This window comes from Apodemus sylvaticus, chromosome X (assembly GCF_947179515.1).
Source record: "Apodemus sylvaticus chromosome X, mApoSyl1.1, whole genome shotgun sequence".
In the NCBI taxonomy this organism is placed as follows: Eukaryota; Metazoa; Chordata; class Mammalia; order Rodentia; family Muridae; genus Apodemus; species Apodemus sylvaticus.
The window spans coordinates 151,164,105-151,184,876 of record NC_067495.1 but is presented as its reverse complement, the minus strand read 5'-3'; the positions used below and the strand labels follow the sequence as shown (position 1 = coordinate 151,184,876).

At 39.7% G+C, this 20,772-nt stretch overlaps 1 protein-coding gene across 9 annotated transcripts in view; it reads left to right on the top strand.

Annotated features, from left to right (window-relative positions):
* F8 (coagulation factor VIII) overlaps positions 1-20,772 on the top strand; it is a 201,958-nt gene that overhangs the window by 91,873 nt on the left and 89,313 nt on the right. For 7 of the 9 annotated variants that reach the window (XM_052171818.1, XM_052171820.1, XM_052171819.1 and 4 more), the window contains 2 exons: positions 387-537; positions 11,864-12,073. In XM_052171818.1, coding sequence (XP_052027778.1) covers positions 387-537; positions 11,864-12,073 — 361 coding nt within the window. The remainder of the gene's footprint in view (positions 1-386; positions 538-11,863; positions 12,074-20,772) is intronic. The other 2 variants (XM_052171824.1, XM_052171823.1) reach the window with 1 other exon arrangement.

Below are 20,772 nucleotides of genomic sequence, written 5' to 3'. Positions count from 1 at the left end.
TTATACAGTGTTCATCCTGTCATATCTGTTTTCCTTTTATGTTTTTTAATTAACTATAAGCTGATAGCCTTATATAAAGATATTTGATTTGGATGTTCTTTAAAGATCTACATTTCTCTAAACAGATGAAAAGTGAAAACACTGGCACAAACTATACAAGTATATGATCTTGGGTCCAGAAGGAATGAAATTTACTAGATCCAGCTACCTTCCTACCTTGAGGTTGCATTAATTGTAAACATGCCCTCATCACTCAAAATGCCCATTCCTCTTCCAGTACATGCCATAATAGTATACTCTGTGTTATCCCTTTGTTCTAGGCTGCTAGCTCCTACCTATAGTATGAGTAACATTTCCTTCTCCCTTTTAATATATGTTATTAACAGATGATGTCGGACAAGAGAAATGTCATCCTGTTTTCTCTATTTGATGAGAACCAAAGCTGGTACATCACAGAGAACATGCAACGCTTCCTCCCCAATGCAGCTGAAACACAGCCCCAGGACCCTGGGTTCCAGGCCTCCAACATCATGCACAGTAAGTGAAGAATAACTTGTATTCAATGTACATCTAGTAAAGGGAAAATTGATGCCCCCAACTTATGTCTAGTAACATTTGTTATAAATATGTAACTGTGACCATATAATACGTATTTTAAAAATCCACTGAGCACTTTTCTTTGGCTACCTTGTCCTTTTATTTGTATGTTATGTCCCATATTACTCCTTATTGACAACTGTTGACCGCCAACGGCCACATACGAACCGGGTTACCTGGAAGAGAATTCTGAGGGTGATGGGAAGGGGGCGAAAAGAGAGACTAAGTCAAGGCGACAGTGCCGGTCAAGACTAACTTTAATATTTCTATGTCAAGATTTATAGTCTTAGGGGAATAACCCAACCCCTCCCAGAAGGTGGTCACATCAAAGGGCAGGCCAAGAAGTCTTTGGCTCCAAATCTCAGCGGGTCGCCTGCTTCCAGTCTGGCGGGGTCTCTGCTGGGTCCCAGGTGAAACCGCCTTGAGGCAATGTTGGTAGTCAAGGTGAAGGCGCCTTATTGTTCCAAGGAACAAAGGCCGGAGGTAACCCATCAGAAGAGTGGGGGTTGCCAGCCAGCTTAATGTTGTGGGGGAAGAGACAGACAACTACTCTATACCAAGATAACTCATTTCAAAATATTTTATTATTATGTAATCATATACTATATACATATTTGCCTTGCTAAAGTATTAGATTTATCTCCTCTCAGTGTTAGAATGTAGTCTAAGATCAAAGTGTCAGAAGATTAAGTTTCTTCTTCAATCTCTCTTTAGCTTTTAGATGTTAACTTTCCCCTGTACCCTTGCATGGTCTTCCCTCTGTACCTGACTTTCTGTATTACAGTCATCTTTTATTATAAAGAACTTAGGGCCTGCATTTAATCTTACTATCCTACTAGGAAAAGACTATCAGTGACACAGATAACATGGTATATGTATCAAACTGGAAGAATTATAAGACCATCATTACTAGGGAGTATGGGTAAAAGGGGGACTGTTATACAGTACTAGTAGGAAACACCATAGTTCTTTTGAAGACTACCTTACATGTTACATTTTTAAATACATGCTTTTGAAGTCCTGATCCTTATTGGGATGAAATAAGCACACATTACCTTGTTAGTTTCATATAATGTAACTAAAATTCAAATCCTAGAAAATCACAGAAAAGCTGCCTAAGAACAGAACCCTGAAAAGTTATATTGTAGGACATTCCAAGATGTACCTTCTATCAGAATCTATGCCCATTATCTTATAGTATTAGTCCTCTACTTCAAAACAAACTGAGCCTCACATTTAATTTGAATTGCTGGTAATATTTGCCTATTGTAATCTAGATTCATAATACTTTAATCTATTCTAAAATTTTTGATGTTTATATTCCCTTCAGTAGCATTTACATTTTTCATATACTCAAAATCATTGCTGATTTTGCCAAGAGTCTGATTTGTAGTAGCTAATTCAGATGGCACATAATTTTTTTCTCCTTCATTACCTTTTGGTCAGGATTTTGTTGTTGATTTTTTTCCCACCTAACAATATTGCACTTTATTATTTCTTTAGTGTAATATAAATTAGATATCTATGATTTTATTATTTAATTCATCATTTCTCTATTTCCTAATACAGCTTGTTTCAAATACTAGAGTAACCACCTGTCTGAACAGTGAACATACATTATTTTAATGGAGACATTGTTTAAAACAAAAGAGAGATCGTTACATAGAATCTAAAAATAAGTGAAACACATGTATTAGACAGGGTTCTCTAGAGTAACAAAAGTTATAGAATATATATATATATATATATATTGATATCAATATTGATATATATCAATATAGATCTAGACAAAGTAGATTTATTATAATGACTTACAGGCTGCAGTTCAACTAATCCAACAATGTCTGGCTGTGAACAGAAAATCCAATAATCTAGTAGTTTCTCAGTCAACAAGGTTATGATGTTTCATCTGATCTTCAGTACTTGGTAGAATCCTGAAGAAGTAGACTTTAATACCAGTGAAGGAAAAACAGGCAAAGAGCAAACCTTCCTTCTTCCATATCTGTCTTAGTCAGAGTTTCTATTCCTGCACAAACATCATGACCAAGAAGCAAGTTGGGGAGGAAAGGGTTTATTCAGCTTACACTTCCACACTGCTGTTCATCACTAAAGGAAGTCAGGACTGGAACTCAAGCAGGTCAGGAAGCAGGAGCTGATGCAGAGGCCATGGAGGGATGTTTCTTACTGGCTTGCTTCCCCTGGCTTGCTCAGCCTGCTCTCTTATAGAACCCAAGACCACCAGCCCAGGGATGGCCCCACCCACAAGGGGCCCTCCCCCTTGATCACTAATTGAGAAAATGCCCCACAGTTGGATCTCATGGAGGCACTTCCCCCAACTGAAGCTCCTTTCTCTGTGATAACTCCAGCCTGTGTCAAGTTGACACACAAAACCAGCCAGTACAATATCCTTACATAATTTTTTCAGCAGAAAGTATGGCCCAGATTAAAGGTATGTTTTCCAGCCTCAAGATCTGATTTGAAAGTGTATCTTTGCCCATCTCAAAAGATCTGGATCTGATAGAATTCTGCACTGAAGCCATCTGGCCCTGTGCTTTTTTGGTTGGGAGACTGTCAATAACCACTTCTATTTCTTTAGGGTTTATGGGTCCATTTAGATGGTCTATCTGATCCTGATTAAATTTTGTCTAGGAAATTGTCCATTTCACCCAGATTTTCCAGTTTTGTTGAGTATAGGCTTTTGTAGTTGGATATGATAATTTTTTTGTTTTTTCTCAGTTTCTGTTTTTATATCACCCTTTTCATTTCTGATTTTGTTAATTTGGGTACTGTCTCTGTGCCCTCTGGTTAGTCTGGCTAAAGGCTTATCTATCTCATTGATTTTCTCTAAGAACCTGCTCCTACTTTTGTTGATTCTTTGTATAGTTCTTTTTGTTTCAACTTGATTGATTTCAGCCCTGAGTTTCATGATTTCCTACCTTCTACTCCTCTTGGGTGTATTTGCTTCTTTTTGTTCTAAAGCTTTCAGGTGTTCTGTTAAGCTGCTAGTGTATGCTCTCTCCAGCTTCTTTTTGTAGGCACTCAGAACTATTAGTTTTCCTCTTAGCACTGCTTTCATTATGTCCCATAAATTTAGGTTCGTTGTGCCTTCATTGTCATTAAATTTTAAAAAGTCTATGATTTATTTCCTTATTTTTTCCTTGACCAAGGTATCATTGAGTAGAGAATTGTTCAGCTTCCATGTGTATGTGGGCTTTTTGTTGTTTTTGTTGCTATTGAAGATGACCCGTATTCCATAGTGATCTGATAGGAGGCATGGTATTAGTTCGATCGTCTTATATCTGTTGAGGTCTGTTTTGTGACCAATTATATGGTCAATTTTGGAGAAGGTACCGTACCATGAGTTGCTGAGAAGAAGGTCTATCCTTTTTATTTAGGATGCAATGTTCTATAGATATCTATTAAGTCCATTTGGTTCAAATCTTCTGTTAGTTTCACTGTGACTCCGTTTAGTTTGTGTTTCCCTGATCTGTCCATTGAAGAGAGTGGAGTGTTTAAGTCCCCCACAATTATTGTGTGGGGTGTGATGTATGCTTTAAGCTTTAGTAAGGTTTCCTTTATGAATGCAGGTGCCATTGTATTTGGGGCATAGATGTTCAAAATTGAGAGTTCTTCCCGGTAGATTTTTCCTTTGATGAGTTTAAAGTGGCCTTCTGTATCTTTTTTGATAACTTTTGGTTGAAAGTCTATTTTATCTGATATTAGAATGGCTACTCCAGCTTGTTTCCTGGGACCATTTGCTTGGAGAATTGTTTTCTAGCCTTTTACTCTTAAGCAGTGTTTGTCTTTGACACTGAGATGCGTTTCCTGTATGCAGCAAAATGTTGGGTCTTGTTTATGAATCCAGTCTGTTAGTCTATGTCTTTTTATTAGGGAATTGAGTCCATTGATGTCAAGAGATATTAAGGAATAGTGATTGTTGCTTTCTGTTGTTTTTGGTGTAATTTTTGTGTTTGTGTGGTTATCTTCTTTTGCGTTTGTTGAAAGGAGATTACTTTCTTGCTTTTTCTTGAGTGTAGTTTCCCTCCCTTTGTTGGTGTTTTCCATTCATAAGGGCTGGATTTGTGGAAAGATACTGTGTAAATTTGTTTTTCGTCATGGAGAACCTTGGTTTCTCCATTTAAGGTAATTGAGAGATTTGCTGGATATAACAGTTTGGGTTGGCATTTGTGTTCCCTTAGGGTCTGCATGACGTCTGCCCAGGCTCTTCTGGATTTCATAGTCTCTGGTGAGAAATCCGGTGTAATTCTGATAGGTCTACCTTTATATGTTACTTGACCTATTCCCCTTACTGCTTTTAATATTCTTTCTTTGTTTAGTACATTTGGTGTTTTAATTATTATGTGTCGAGATGAATTTCTTTTCTGGTCAAATCTATTTGGAGTTCTGTAGGCTTCTCGTATGTTCATGGCCACCTCTTTCTTTAGTTTAGGGAAGTTTTCTTCTATAATTTTGTTGAAGACATTTACTGGCCCTTTCAGTTGGAGATCTTCACTCTCTTCTATGCCTATAATCCTTAGGTTTGATCTTCTCATTTTGTCCTGGATTTCCTGGATATTTTGGGTCAGGAGCTTTTTGCATTTTTCATTTTCTTTGAGTATTGTATCAATGCTTTCTATGGTATCTTCTGCGTCTGAAATTCTCTCTTCCATCTCTTGTATTCTGTTGTTGATTCTTGGATCCATTACTCCTGACTTCTTTCCTGTTTTCTATGTCCCGAGTTGTCTCCCTTTGCGATTTCGATTTTTGTTTCTACCTCCTTCTTTAGATCCTGGATGGCTTTGTTTAATTCCTTCACCTGTTTTGTTGTGTTTTCCCTTAGTTCTTCAAGGGTTTCTCGCTGTTAACTTGTGTTCTCTTGTATTTCTTTAAGGGAGTTATTTATGTTCTTCTTGAAACCCTCCATGATGCCCTCCATCAGCATCATGACCTGTGATTTTAAATCCAAATCTTGGTTTCCTGGTGTGTTGGGGTATCCAGGACTTGCTGTTGTAGGAGAATTGGGTTCAGATGGTGCCATATTGCCTTGATTTCTGTTAGCAATGTTCCCATGTTTGCCTTTTGCCATCTGGTTATCTCTGGTGTTAGTTGGGCCTTCATATCACTTGCTGGAGCTTGCTCCTCCTGTGTGTGTGCCTGTAGGCCTATCTCAACAACCCTGGGTGAGCTGCTTTCTCCTGGCACAAATTGCTGTGGTGCTGCAGAGTTCCTGGGTACAGGTGGAGTCCTGGTGCGGTGTGTCCCAAGTGATCCTCTACTCTGATGAGACCTGCCTACTAATCTGTTGCACAGTCTCAGGAGCAAAGATGGCAGCCGAGAACCACTCTCTTGTGGTTGTATTTGGGTATGTACCTCTGTGGCTCTGATCAGCTCTGGATGCAGACTGTGCTGATTGTCTCCTCCTCACTGGCTGACAGCTGGCTTCCTCCACTGCTTGGAGATCATGCACTGTAGCCAAGGGTGTTCCTGATCCAGAGGCGGAGACCAGAAGGCTCTTGCCAGAGGCCTCAGGAGTAGAACCTCTGCTCTGCAGGGCCGGACTCAACCTGTGCAGGCTGCCTCTTCCTAGCTGTCTTCCTGCGCTACTTGGAGTTGGTGCGCTGTGGTCGAGGCTGTTCCTGATCCAGAGATTCTTGCCCAAGGTCTCTGGATTGGATCCTCCGCTCTGCAGGGCCGGACTCAACCTGTGCAGGCTGCCTCTCTGGGTGTATTGCCAATTTTTCTTATTGGCTATTTCCTTTGCCTTACAGAAGCTTTACAGTTTCATGAAGTCCCATCTATCAATTCTTTTTTTTATTCGATGTATTCTTTATTTACATATCAAATGATTTCCCCTTTTCTGGGTCCCCACTCCCCGCAAGTCCCAAAAGCCCTCTTCCCTCCCTCTGTTCCTCCATCTACTCCTTCCCACTTCCCTGTTCTGGTATTCCCCTATACTGTTGCATTGAGTCTTTCCAGAACCAGGGGCCACTCCTCTGTTCTTTTTGGACATCATTTAATATGTGGATTATTTCTTGGGTATTCCAAGTTTCTAGGTTAATATCCACTTATCAGTGAGTGCATACCACGATTGATCTTTTGAGACTGGGTTACCTCACTTAGTATGATGTTCTCCAGCTCCATCCATTTGTCTATGAATTTCATGAATTCATTGTTTCTAATGGCTGAATAATACTCCATTGTGTAAATATACCACATTTTTTTTGTATCCATTCCTCCGTTGAGGGACACCTGGGTTGTTTCCAGCTTCTGACTATTATAAATAGGGCTGCTATGAACATAGTGGAACATGTGTCCTTATTACATGCTGGGGAATCCTCTGGGTATATGCCCAGGAGTGGTATAGCAGGGTCCTCCGGAAGTGCCATGCCCAGTTTTCTGAGGAACCTCCAGACTGATTTCCAAAGTGGTTGCACCATCTTACAATCCCAGCAGTGCAGGAGTGTTCCTCTTTCTCCCCATCCTTGCCAGCGCCTGCTGTTTCCTGAGTTTTTGACCTTAGCCATTCTGACTGGTATGAGGTGAAATCTCAGGGTTGTTTTGATTTGCAAGGAAACGCCCAACGTGGGGCTCGAACCCATGACCCTGAGATTAAGAGTCTCATGCTCTACCGACTGTGATCTTAAACTGTGAGCCATTGGTGTTCTGTTTAAGACATTTCTGTCTGTGCCAATTAGTTCAAGTCTCTTTCCCACTTTCTCTTCAATGTATCTGGTTTCATGTTGAGATCCTTGATCCACTTGGACTTGAGCTTTGTGCAGTGTGACAAATATGGGTCTATTTTCATTTTTCTACATACAGACAGCCAGTTAGACTAGCACCATTTATTGAAGATGCTTTCTTTTTTTCTTTTTTTCATTGTATAGTTTTGGCTTCTTTGTCAAAGATCAAGTGTCTGTAAATGTATGGTTTTATTTCTGGGTCTTCAATCCTATTCCATTGTGATCAACATATCTGTCTCTGTACCAATACCATGCAGTTTTTATCACTGTTGTTCTGTAGTAAAGCTTGAGGTCAGGGATTCCCCCCAGCTGTTCTATTATTGTTAAGAATTGTTCAAAGGGGATACCATTTGAAATGTAAATAAAGCAAATATCTAATTTAAAAAAGTTAAAAAAAAAAAAGAATTGTTTTTGCTATTCTGGAGTTTTTGCCTTTCCAGATGAATTTGAGAATTACTCTTTCTGTGACTTTGAAGAATTGTGGTGGGATTTTGATGAGGATTGCATTGAATCTGTAGATTGCCTTTGGTAGGTTGGCCATTTTTACTATGTTAATTCTGCCAATCTATGAGCATGGGAGATCTCTCCATTTTCTGAGATCTTCTTAGATTTCTTTCTTGAGAGACTTGAAGTTATTGTCATACAGATTTTTCACTTGTTTGGTAAGAGTTACCCCAAGATATTTTATATTATTTGTGGCTATTATGAAGGGAGTTGTTTCCCTAATTTTTTATCAGCCTGTTTGTCATTTGTATAAAGGAAGGCTACTGATTTATTTGAGTTAATTTTATATCCTGCCACTTTGCTGAAGTTGTTTATCAGCTGGAGAAGTTCTCTAGTATAATTTTTGGGGTTGCTTATGTATACTATCATATCATCTGCAAATAGTAATACCTTTATTTCTTCTTTGCCTATTTGTATCCCCTTGATCTATTTTTGCTGTCTTAATTGTTCTAGATAGCACTTCAAGTACTACATTGAATAAATATGGAAAGAGTGGTCACCCTTTTACCAGATTTTAGTGGGATTGCTCCAAGTATCTCTCCATTTAATTTGACATTGGCTGTTGGTTTGCAATAAATTTTTATCATATTTAGGTATGGTCCTTGAGTTCCTGATCTCTCCAATACTTTCAACATGAAGGGGTGTTGTATTTTGTCAAATGCTTTTTCTGCATCTAGGGAGATGATCATGTGTTTTTGTGTGTGTGTTTGTTTTCATAGTGAATTATGTTGATGGATTTTTTTTTTTGTATTTTGAACCAATCTTTGATCCCTAGCATGAAGCCTACTTGATTGTGGTTAGTGACGGTTTTAATGTGTTCTTGGATTAGGTTTGCAAGAATTTTATTGAGTATTTTTTTCATTTATATTCCTAATTGAGATTGGTCTGAAGTTCATTTTTTTTGTACCATCCTTGTGTAGTTTAGCTATCAGAGTAATTGTGGCTTCAAAGAATGAATTAGGGAATGTTCCTTAAGTTTCTATTTTATTGAATAGTTTGAGAAATATTGGTATTAGTTCTTCTCTGAAGGTCTGGTAGAATTCTGAACTAAATCTGTCTTGACCCTGGGCTCTTTTTGGTTGGGAGTTTTTTAATGACTTCTCTTTCCTTGTGCAATTTGGGCCTATTTAGATAGTTTACTTGTTCTTGATTTAAATTTGATATCTTTCTAGAAAACCATCCATTTATTCTAGATTTTTCAGTTTTTTTAGAGCATAGGCTTTTGTAGTAGGACCTGATGATTTTTTAAATTTCTTCCTTTTCTGTTGTTATGTCTCCCTTTTCATTTCTGATTTTAATGTGGATACTTCCTTTGGGCCCTTTATTTAGTTTGGCTAGGGGTTTATCTATCTTGTCAATCCTCTCAGAGGACAGACTTTTGGTTTTGTTTATTCTTTGTATAGTTCCCTTTGTTTCTATTTGGTTGATTTCAGCCCTGAGTTTTTACTATTTCTTGCCATCTACTCATCATGGGTGTTTGCTTCTTTTTGTTCTAGAGCTCTCAGGTGTGCTGTTAAGTTGCTAGTGTAAGATCTCTCCAGATTCTTTGCCAGGGCACTTGGTGCTATGAATTTTCCTCTTTTTTTTTTAAAAGATTTATTTATTTTATGTATAAGAGTACACTGTAGCTGTACAGATAGTTGAGAGCCATCATGTGGTTGCTAGGAATTGAACTCAGGACCTCTGCTCGTTCTGGCTGTAAGTACTACTGCAGCTGTCTTCAGACACACCAGAAGAGGGTGTCAGCTCTCATTACGGATGGTTGTGAACCACCATGTGGTTGCTGGGATTTGACCTTAGGCCCTCTGAAAGAGCAGTCAGTGCTCTTAACCACTGAGCCATCTCTCCAGCCCTAATTTTCCTCTTAGTACTACTTTCATTGTGTTCCATAAATTTGGGTATGATGTTTCAACATTTTCATTAAATCCCAGGAAGTCTTTAATTTCTTTCTTATTTCTTACCTAACCAAATTATCATTGAGTAGAGAATAGTTAAGTTTCCATGGGTATTTGTGTTTCCTTTTGTTTTTGTTGTCATTGAAAACCAATGGTGATCTGATAGCATGCATGGGATTATTTCAAATTCTTGTTTTGGTTGAGGCCTGTTTTGTGCCCAATTATATGGTTGATTTTGGGGAAGGTACCATGAGGTGCTGAGAAGAAGGTATATTCCTTAAAATCAAAAACTCAGGTGACAGCAGATGCTGACAAAGATGTGGAGAATGAGGAACACTCCTCCGTTGCTGGTGAGATTGCAAGCTGGTACAACCACTCTGGAAATCAGTTTGGCGGCTCCTCAGAAAATTGGACATAGTACTATCTGAGGACCCAGTTATACAACTCCTAGGCATATACCCAGAAGATGATCCAACATGTAATAAGGACACATGTTCCACTATGTTCATAGCAGCCTTATTTATAATAGCCAGAAGTGGGAAAGAACCTAGATGTCCTTCAACAGAAGAATGGATAGAGAAAATGTCTTAAATTTACACAATGGAGTACTACTCAGCTATTAAAAACAATGAATTCATGAAATTCTTAGGAAAATAGATGGACCTAGAAAATATCAAGTAACTCAATCACAAAAGAACACACATAGTATACACTCACTGATAAGTGGATATTAGCCCAAAAGCTCAGAATACAATTCATAATTCCAAGATACAATTCACAGACCACATGAAGCTCAAGAAGAATGAAGATCAAAGTGTGGGTGCTTCGGTTCTTCCGAGAAGGAGAGCAAAATACAGGAGTACATATGGAGCTAAAGTATAGAGCAGAGACTGAAGGAAAGGCCATCCAGAAACTGTCCTACCTGGGGATTCATCCCATATACAGTCACCAAATCCCAGCACTATTGTGAATGCCAAGTTCTTGCTGACAGGAGCCTGATATAGTTGTCTCCTGAGAGGCCCTGCCAGAGCCTTGCAAATACAGAGGCGGACTCTCGCAGCCAGCCATTGGACTGAGCACAGGGTCCCCAATGGAGGATTTAGAGAAAGAACTGAAGGAACTGAAGGGGTTTGCAATCTCATAGAAAGAACAGCAATGTCAACCAACCAGGCCCCCAGAGCTCTCAGGGACTAAACTATCAACCAAGGAGTACACATGGCTCCAGCTGCATATGTAGTGGAGAATTGCCTTGCCAAGCATCAATGGGAAGAGAAGTCCTTGGTCCTATGAAGGCTTGATAGATGCTCCAGAGTAGGGGAATTGAAGACGGAGAAGTGGGAGTGGGGTGGGTGGAGGAAAGCACTCATAGAAGCATGGGAAGGGAGGATGGGATAGGGGGTTTCTGGGAGGGGGGAAACTGGGAAAAGGGATAACATTTGAAATGTAAATAAAGAAAACATCCAGTAAAAAAAGAAAGAAAAAAGGTGTATTCTTTGTTTTAGGGTGAAATTTCTATAGATATGTGTTAAATTCATTTGGTTCGTAACTTCTGTTAGTTCCACTGTGTCTCTGTTTAGTGTCTGTTTCCATGATCTGTCCATTGGTGAGAGTGGGGTGTTGAAGTCTCCCACTATTATTGCGTGGGGCTCAGTGGGTGTTTTAAGTGTAAAGTTTCTTTTATAAATGTAGGTGCCCTAGCATTTGGGCCCTATCCCATTCCCCCTCCCCATGCTCACCAACCCACCCACTCTTGACTCCCCGCCCTGCTATTCCCCTATACTGGGAAATCAAGCCTTTTCAGAACCAAGGGCCTCTCCTCCCATTGATGTTCTACAAGACCATCCTCTTCTACATATGCAGCTGGGGCCATGGGTCCTTCCATGTGTACTCTTTGGTTGGTGGTTTAGTCCCTGGGAGCTCTGAGGGTACAGGTTGGTTCATGACTCTTCTCACTTTGGAATTGGAGTTGGGTGATTAAATATTAATAGTCTCCTTGACTGGTAGCTGTTCTCTGTGGTAAGGTAATAGACATAATATATGATAAATTCTAATTGTATCCTAACAATCATATACAAAATAACAAATCCAGGATACAACCAAACCTCTTATTCTCAATTGCTTTTGTAGGCATCAATGGCTATGTTTTTGATAGCTTGGAGTTGACAGTTTGTTTGCATGAGGTGGCATACTGGTACATTCTCAGTGTTGGAGCACAGACAGAATTCTTATCTATCTTCTTTTCTGGATATACTTTCAAACACAAAATGGTCTACGAAGATACACTTACCCTGTTCCCATTCTCAGGAGAAACTGTCTTTATGTCAATGGAAAACCCAGGTTAGTCATTTATATTATCCTTTCACTAACAACTGTGATTGTTTCATTGTTCTTTTGCTTGCTCCCTCATATTTAGGCTGACACTAAATATTTCAAGTAACTTTGATATGTGGCTTTGGTAATTGTAAAGTATTTTAATGAAGAACAAAGAGCTTAGAACTCGGTTGTGGTATAGACAATAAAGACATAAACAGATAAATGTATGAGATATTTCTTCTAAGTTTTATTAGTATGTTTGTAAATAGTGCTGCCATATGTACCTTTGGATATAATACTTATGTATACTATACTTTCAAATGTACATATTTCATTTATTCTTTTAAAATATTTATTAAGGATCGTCTATATGCCTGATACTGTAGACAGTGGTAATATAAAAATAACAGTACCAACTCAATATTGTGGTTCAGTTCTACAGTGCTTGCCTAACATGCATAAATTTCTGGATTCAATTCTCAACATTGAAAAACAAATAAAAGCCTCAAACTAGCCTTTACTATAAAAACAAACAAACAAAACCTTTATTTGACATGAGTCAAAATTTTAAGTCTGTTAAATGGTGCCAGTGTATCTATTTTACCAATAATTTCTAAACCTTGACTTAGTAGATTTTTTTCATCACTAACCATGAAGTTGGTTACTTTGCTACTAAAATACTGTTTTCTTCAGGCTACCAAGAAACAATCTTTGGTTCTGTTCATTTACTAACACTATCTTTGCTGGCTTCCCTTAATCTGGACACCATCAAGCATTATTTCATTCTGATTTAAGTAGTTTGGATATTATGTTTTTATGTATAATGAGACAAACAGAGGTAGAGAGACAGACAGGCAGACAAAGATGGACATTCACACTTGTACACACATGCACACAGAGGGTCTTAGTTTATTTTGTATGATGATGTCTTACCTCATTATATAATTTGGTGTGACATTAGTTATTAGAAATACTTGTCAAGCTCTTTAAGTACTTTATCTGATCATGTCTCTTTTCTCCTTCTATAGTTATAGTTCTATATGTATATAATTATATATGTATATATATACCATGTGTTTGTTTGTGTGTGTGTGTTGTTGTTGTTGTTGTTGCTGCTGCTGCTGTGAAGAGAATCCATGTCCAAAGTAACTCTTATAAAAGATACCATTTAATTGGGGCTGGCTTACAGGTTCAGAAGTTCAGTCCATTATCATCAGTGCAGTAACCTTGGCAGAGTTCAGGCAGGCATGATAGAGGAGGAGCTGCGAGTTCTATATCTTGATCTGAAGACAAAGAGGAAAAGACTGTCTTCCAGGCAGCTAGGAGGAGGTTATAAAAACCCAAATGCACAGTGACAAACTTCTTCCAGCAAAGCCACACCTACTTCAATAAGACCATGCCTTCTAATAGTGTCACTCCCTGGGCCAAACATATTCAAATCATGATTTGTTCTTACTTGTTTTATTGGTTACTGTTTTCCCTTCTAGTTTTCCAGTTTGGTTAACTTCTAAAATTTATTCACATTTCATATAATACTCGCTTTTGTTGCCTCTGGTTTACAAAGCTCATTCCAAGCCATAGTTATAAAACCACTCTTGGAAGAATCCTTTTAGTCAAAGAAAAAGTCTTCCAGGTCTAAGAAGGTAATGCTTCTCAATTCACCTTGTTTTCTGAGACAAAGTCACTCATTGAACCTTGAATTCATTTGGACAGTGAATTCTAGAGAACTGCTTGTCTCTATATTCTATATTTAGAATACTAATCCAGTAATACTTTGTTAAATGTGGGATGTGTTAATGCCTTCCTTTAATCCAGTATTGAGAAGGCAGATTTCTGAGTTTGAGGCCAGCCTGGTCTACACAGCAAGTTTTAGACTAGCCAGGGGTTAAAAAAGGCCAATCTCTGTATCCATTCCTCTGTTGAGGGACATCTGGGTTCTTTCCAGCTTCTGGCTATTATAAATAAGGCAGCTGTGAACATAGTGGAGCATGTGTCCTTATAACATGTACGCGTATCTTCTGGGTATATGCCCAGGAGTGGCATAGCTGGGTTCTCAGGTAGTACTATGTCTAATTTTCTGAGGAATCACCAAACTGATTTCCAGAGTGGTTTTACCAGCTTGCAATCCCACCAACAATGGAGAAGTGTTCCTTTTTTTCCCACATCCTCTCCAGCAACTGCTGTCCCCTGAGTTTTTCATCTTAGCCATTCTGACTGGTGTAAGGTGGAATCTCAGTGTTGTTTTGATTTGCATTTCCCTGATAACTAAGGATGCTGAACATTTCTTTAGGTGCTTTAGAGCCATTCGAGTTTCCTCATTTGAGAATTCCCTGTTTATCTCTGTTTATCCCATTTTTAATAGGGTTATTTGACTCTCTGGAGTCTTAACTTCTTGAGTTCTTTGTATACATTGGATATTAGCCCTCTATCGGATATAGGGTTGGTAAAGATCTTTTCCCAATTTGTTGGTTGCCGTTTTGTCCTATTGGCTGTGTCCTTTGCCTTACAGAAGCTTTCCAGTTTTATGAGGTCCCATTTGTTGATTCTTGTTCTTAGAGCATAAGCCATTGGTGTTCTGTTCAGGAACTTTCCCCCTGTGCCCATGTGTTCTAGATTCATCCCCACTTTCTCCTCTATAAGATTCAGTGTGTCTGGTTTTATGTGTAGATCCTTGATCCACTTGGACTTGATCTTTGTACAAGGAGATAAGAAAGGGTCGGTCGATTTGCATTTTTCTGCATGCAGATCTCCAGTTGATCCAGCACCATTTGTTAAAAATGCTATCTTTTTTTCCCCACTGGATGTTTTTAGCTCCTTTGTCAAATATCAAGTGACCGTAGGTGTGTGGGTTCATTTCTCGGTCTTCAATTCTATTTCATTGATCTTCCTGCCTATCTGCATCCAATACCAAACAGTTTTTATCACTACTGCTCTGTAGTAGAACTTGAGGTCAGGGATGGTGATTCCCCCAGAAGATCTTTTGTTGTGGAGAATAGTTTTTGCTATCCTGGGTTTTTTGTTATTCCAGATGAATTTGAGAATTGCTCTTTCTATATCGATGAAGAATTGATTTGGGATTTTGATGGAAATTGCATTGAATCTATAGATTGCTTTCGGCAAGATGGCCATTTTTACTATATTGATTCTGCCAATCCATGAACATGGGAGATCTTTCCACCCTCTGTGACTTTCTTCAATTTCTTTCTTCAGAGACTTAAAGTTCTTGTCATATAGATCTTTCACTTGCTTTGTTAGGGTCACACCTAGGTATGACATATTATTTGGGACTATTGTGAAGGATGCCATTTCCCTAATTTCTTTCTCCTATTGTTCATCCTTTAAGTAGAAGAAGGCTACTGATTTGCTTGAGTTAATTTTATATCCAGCCACTTCGCTGAAGTTGTTTTTCAATTTTAGGAGTTCTCTGGTGGAAGTCTTGGGGTTGCTTAAGTATACTATCATATCATCTGCAAATAGTGATATTTTTACTTCTTCATTTCCAATTTGTATCTCTTTGACCTCCTTTTGCTGCCTGATTGCTCTAGCTAGAACTTCAAGTACTATATTGAATAGATAGGGAGAAAATGAGCAACCTTGTCTGGTCCCTGATTTTAGTTGGATTGCTTCAATTTTCTGTCCATTTAACTTGATGTTGGTTACCAGTTTGCAGTATATTGCTTTTACTATGTTTAGGTATAGGCCTTGGATTTGAACCCAGATATCCCTCAACAGAGGAATGGATATAGATCTATGGTATGTATACTCAATGGAATATTATTTAGCTATTAAAAACAATGAATTAATGAAATTCTTAGGCAAATTGATGGAACTAGAAAGTGTCATCCTGAGCGAGGCAACCCAATCACAAAAGAATGCACATGGTATTCACTTACTAATAAGTGGATGTTAGCCCAAAAGCTCAAATAAATAAGTTACAATTCATCCAGCTCAAGAAGAAGGAGGACTTAAGTGAGAGTGCTTCGGTTCCTCTAAGAAAGGGAACAAAATAGTCACAGGAACAATAAGGGAGACAATGTGTGGAACAGAGACTGAAGTAAAGGTCACCCAGAGACTGCACTACCTGGGGATTCATCCTATAAACAATCAACAAACCCCGACCTTACTATGGACGACAAGAAGTGTATACCAAAAGGAATATGCCATGGCTGTCTCTGGAGGGGCCCTGCCAGAGCCTTACAAATACAGAGGCAGATGCTAGCAACGAACTAATGGACTTGGCATGGGGTTCCCAATGGAGGAGCTGGAGGATGGTCCAGAGGAGCTGAAGGGGTTTACAGCCCCATGGGAAGAACAATGATTTCAGTCACCCAGACACCCCAAGACTCACAGGGACTGAACCGTCAACCAAGGGGCACACGTGGTTCCAGCCAAAAATGTGGCAGAGGAAGGCCTTGTTGAACATCAGTGGGAGGAATGGTCCTTGGTCAGATAAAGGCTCAACAGAGGCCCGAACAAGGGGAAACCAAGTTGGGGGGAGCAGGGAGTATGTTGGGTGGAGAGGCATAACCATGGAGGCAGGGGGAAGGAGGAGGGGGAGGGCTTGGGGGTCTTAGGGGATGGGGGATATCAGGAAAGGTTTTACCATTGGCAATGTAAATGACGATGATATTCAATAAAAAAGTAAAAAATAAAATAAAAGGCCAGTCTCAAAATAAACAAGAACTGGGAAAAAAAGGAAGAGACTTTTGTACTTCGTTAAACAACATTTCCTGAACTTTTGTAATACAGCTTTTTTCATTACAAATGTGACTAAATATAAATGAAAAACATTATAATTAGCTCTTATGTCTTAATCTAATAGCATAAAGAATAGATACTTTGGCCTTGCAGTGGCGTTGAATGCCTTTAATCCTAGCATGCGAGAGGCAGAAGCAGGCAGATCTTTATGAGTTACAGACCAACATGGTCTATAGATCAAGAGTCAGGACAGCTAGGCTACAGGGAAAACTGTGGTGGTTTGAATATGCTTGGCACTATTAGGAGGTGTGGCCTTGTTGGATTAGTTATGGCCGTGTTGGAGGAAGTGTGTCACTTTGCACTTAGACTTTTACACCCTCCTCCTAGCTCCCTGGAAGACAGTCCTTTCCTCTTTGTCTTCAGATCAAGATGTAGAGCTCTCAGCTCCTCCTGAACCATGCCTGCCTGGACCCTTCTATGCTTACTGCCTTGATGATAATGAACTGAACCTCTGAACCTATAAGCTAGCCACAATTAAATGTTGTCCTTTATAAGAATTGCTTTGGTCATGATTTGTCTTTACAGCAATGGATAATCTAACCAAAACAGAAGTTGATACCAGGGTTTGCAATATTGCAGTGATAAACCTGATCATGTTTTTATTTGGAGAAATGTAGATTTGGACTTTGAATTTGGAAAGCACTGAAATTCTTTCAGTGGGACTTAATGGGACATCCTAATAGGAATGTGGAAGAGAATGATGCTGAGGATGATTTGAACTATGCAGTCCTGGATCTAGATGCTTCAGAGGAGAAAATTTTTAGTATGTGACCTAGAGACATATCTTCTTGTGATATTTTGGTAAATATTGTAGCTGCTTTTTGACATTGTCTGAAGAGTCTGCCTGAGGATAAAGTGAAAACATTCACCAGATTAATGCTCTTGACAAAGGAAGTAAAAATCAACCAAGTTTTAACTGTGCTGTGGTTTACTCTCATGAATAGCATTTTGATCATGTGTGGCAAACTTCGAAAGGAAAAATACAAAATGTATGATTCAAGTAATTAGAGGCCTTAGGAAGTACAATGAAGCTGAATCCTGTATACAAGGAGATGAACAGAATAAGAGACTGGTTAGTTTGGGGCAAAATCCCACCCAGCTAAGATTATTGTTTATGTCTTTGCCATTTAACAAGGAATAGTTATATCATGTTAGACATTATTACTAGTTGGTTATTGTTTTCATTTGTACTTTTAATCTGGAATGAACTACAATACAGAGATGGAGGACACAGGTTTTTGATCCAGGTCTTGAGGAATAGTGGATATGAAAAGCTTGGTACAGGCATGGTAGTTCACACCTTTATGTGTGTGTGTGTGAGAGAGAGAGGGGGGGGGGATGGAGGGAGAGGGAGGGATGGATGGATGGATGGATGGAGGGAGACAAGGGGAGAGAGGCAACCAGATCTCTGAGTTCAAATCCAGCCTGGTACAGAGCAATGTCCAAGTAGAGAAAAGCTTAAGTCCAGGTGTGGTGATTCATACCTTTAATCCCAGCATTCAGGAGACAGAGTCATTCAGATCTCTGAGTTTAAGGTCAGTATATAGATCCAGTTCTAGGACAGACAAGCTTAGACCATGAAGGAGTTGATGGAAAGCTGGTGACAATGTAATAGAACAAGGAGGAGGGGCCATGTTCCAGCCCCAGCAAGCAGGAGAATTTGTCAGCTTCAGCCTTGTGGCTCTGGCTTTAGAGTCAAAAATAGAAGGCATTACAGTGACAGTTGATGATTGTGGATCTGTGTACTGGAGGCTTTCCATGGAGATCTCTGGCCTGGCTGTGTTCGAGGGTTCAGACAAGGGGGAGAGAGTGTGAGCAGGAAGGGGGATTTGCTTCCCCTGCTGCAGTTGACTCCACCTCTGTCTCCTCCATTGCCATCTCAGTTACTCCACTTCGCCCTGCACTTAGTCAAGCCTGGCTGGGCCAACAAGAGGCCAACTAGCCAGCTAGAAGTATGGGGGAGCTTCGGGTGTTATTTCGGGAGAGCAGACCTCTTCCCAAGAGGCAGTGTTACAGCTTTTATGATGGAAGTTCTCACACACCTTCATTCCTTCCAGATAAGATTCTTATGTACAGTTTTGGGGTGGGTCAGGGTCTGACAGCAGGTACTTCTCATTGACTTAGTCTGAGAGCTTAGAGAGATACCTTATCTGCATGGGAGGACTTGGTGCTGCTCCTAAGTGACTGATGGCCACAGATTTCTCTGCTGGGGGTGGTGGGAGGTTGTAGCTATGTGACAGGAGCCAGGGGTCCAAGGGGCATGGCTAAAGCCTGCCTTCTCTTGCAGGTGACAGTCACCTGCTGGGTCATCAGGGTTTTAAGCCTGAACTCGACCATTACACAAATGATGGTTAGCTGGAGCTTAGACATTAGCAGTAATTAAGAAGAGGCCAGCATCACTGAGGTGAAATCTTCTGGAAAGTGTTTTCTGAGAGAACAAAGAATCTATGTTCTAGAGATAGCCAAGGTTGTACCTTGTGCTGCACCTGGACTTGGTAATGTGTAAAAGTCACCCAGGTGGTACAGGTTTTGAAGGCATGATGAGGTCAGGGAGAGCAGCTGAGGCTTGGCATGGTGAGAGGCCATGGAAGGCCATGGGTAAATTTGCAACCTTACTTGCAGTTGATGGCATAGAACTGAAGGGCTCATGCAAAGAATCTGAGACTTGGCACTATGAAGGGAGCCTAAGAGACTATTGGTGAGATGCAGGTGCAGCAGAATACCCCATCATATTGGAGATGCCAGTACAATGGGATGACCACCAAAATCATCAGCAGCAATCAACCAGACCATGGAGTGCTACAGAGGGCAGAGCTGAAGAAGTGACCCAAGCTTTTTGAAGAAGCCCCGAATATCATGTGTATATCCTAGACATTGGGACAAGAAGCTGTAAAGTTGATGATGCCTTCCTTAGAGACCCAAGATGTTTGAGATGCCAGAGCCATGGGATACCTGCTGATGAAGTCTGCTAGCAGGTATTGGAACCAGCCCAAGGGAAAGAATTGTGTTGCAGTCAACAAAGCTGAAAGGAATTGGACATTAAACATGGAGGTGCAGGGTTTGGAGTTGCCCAGCTGGTTTTTGGTCTAGTATTTCTACAGTATGACATTTTCTAATGGTAATGTATACGCTATGATGTTGGAAGCATGTGATCTACCTTTTGATTTTGATTGTATAGAGGATTACAGTTAAGTGATTGCATGAATCTCTGAAGATGATTTGAACTTTGTACTTTTAAACATTGTTAAGACTGTGGTAGACTATGGGGACTTTTGAAGTTGGACTAAATGCATTTTTGCATTATGCTATGTCTAGGTATAGAGACATGTGTTTGAAGACAGTTATGGGGGTGCTATAACTTTAATTTTTTCAAACCCCTATTTTTTTTCTCATATGGATCTGCCCAAAAATACTTTATTTCTCTCAACTTCTTCTTTTTTTAATTTTTTTATTCGATATAATTTATTTACATTTCAAATGATTTCCCCTTTTCTAGCCCCCCCCACTCCCCGAAAGTCCCGTAAGCCCCCTTCTCTTCCCCTGTCCTCCCACCCACCCCTTCCCACTTCCACGTTCTGGTTTTGCCGAATACTGTTTCACTGAGTCTTTCCAGAACCAGGGGCCACTCCTTTCTGCTTGTACCTCATTTGATGTGTGGATTATGTTTTGGGTATTCCAGTTTTCTAGGTTAATAACCACTTATTAGTGAGTGCATACCATGATTCACCTTTTGAGTCTGGGTTACCTCACTTAGTATGATGTTCTCTAGCTCCATCCATTTGCCTAAGAATTTCATGAATTCATTGTTTCTAATGGCTGAATAGTACTCCATTGTGTAGATATACCACATTTTTTGCATCCACTCTTCTGTTGAGGGATACCTGGGTTCTTTCCAGCATCTGGCAATTATAAATAGGGCTGCTATGAACATAGTAGAGCATGTATCCTTATTACATGGTGGGGAA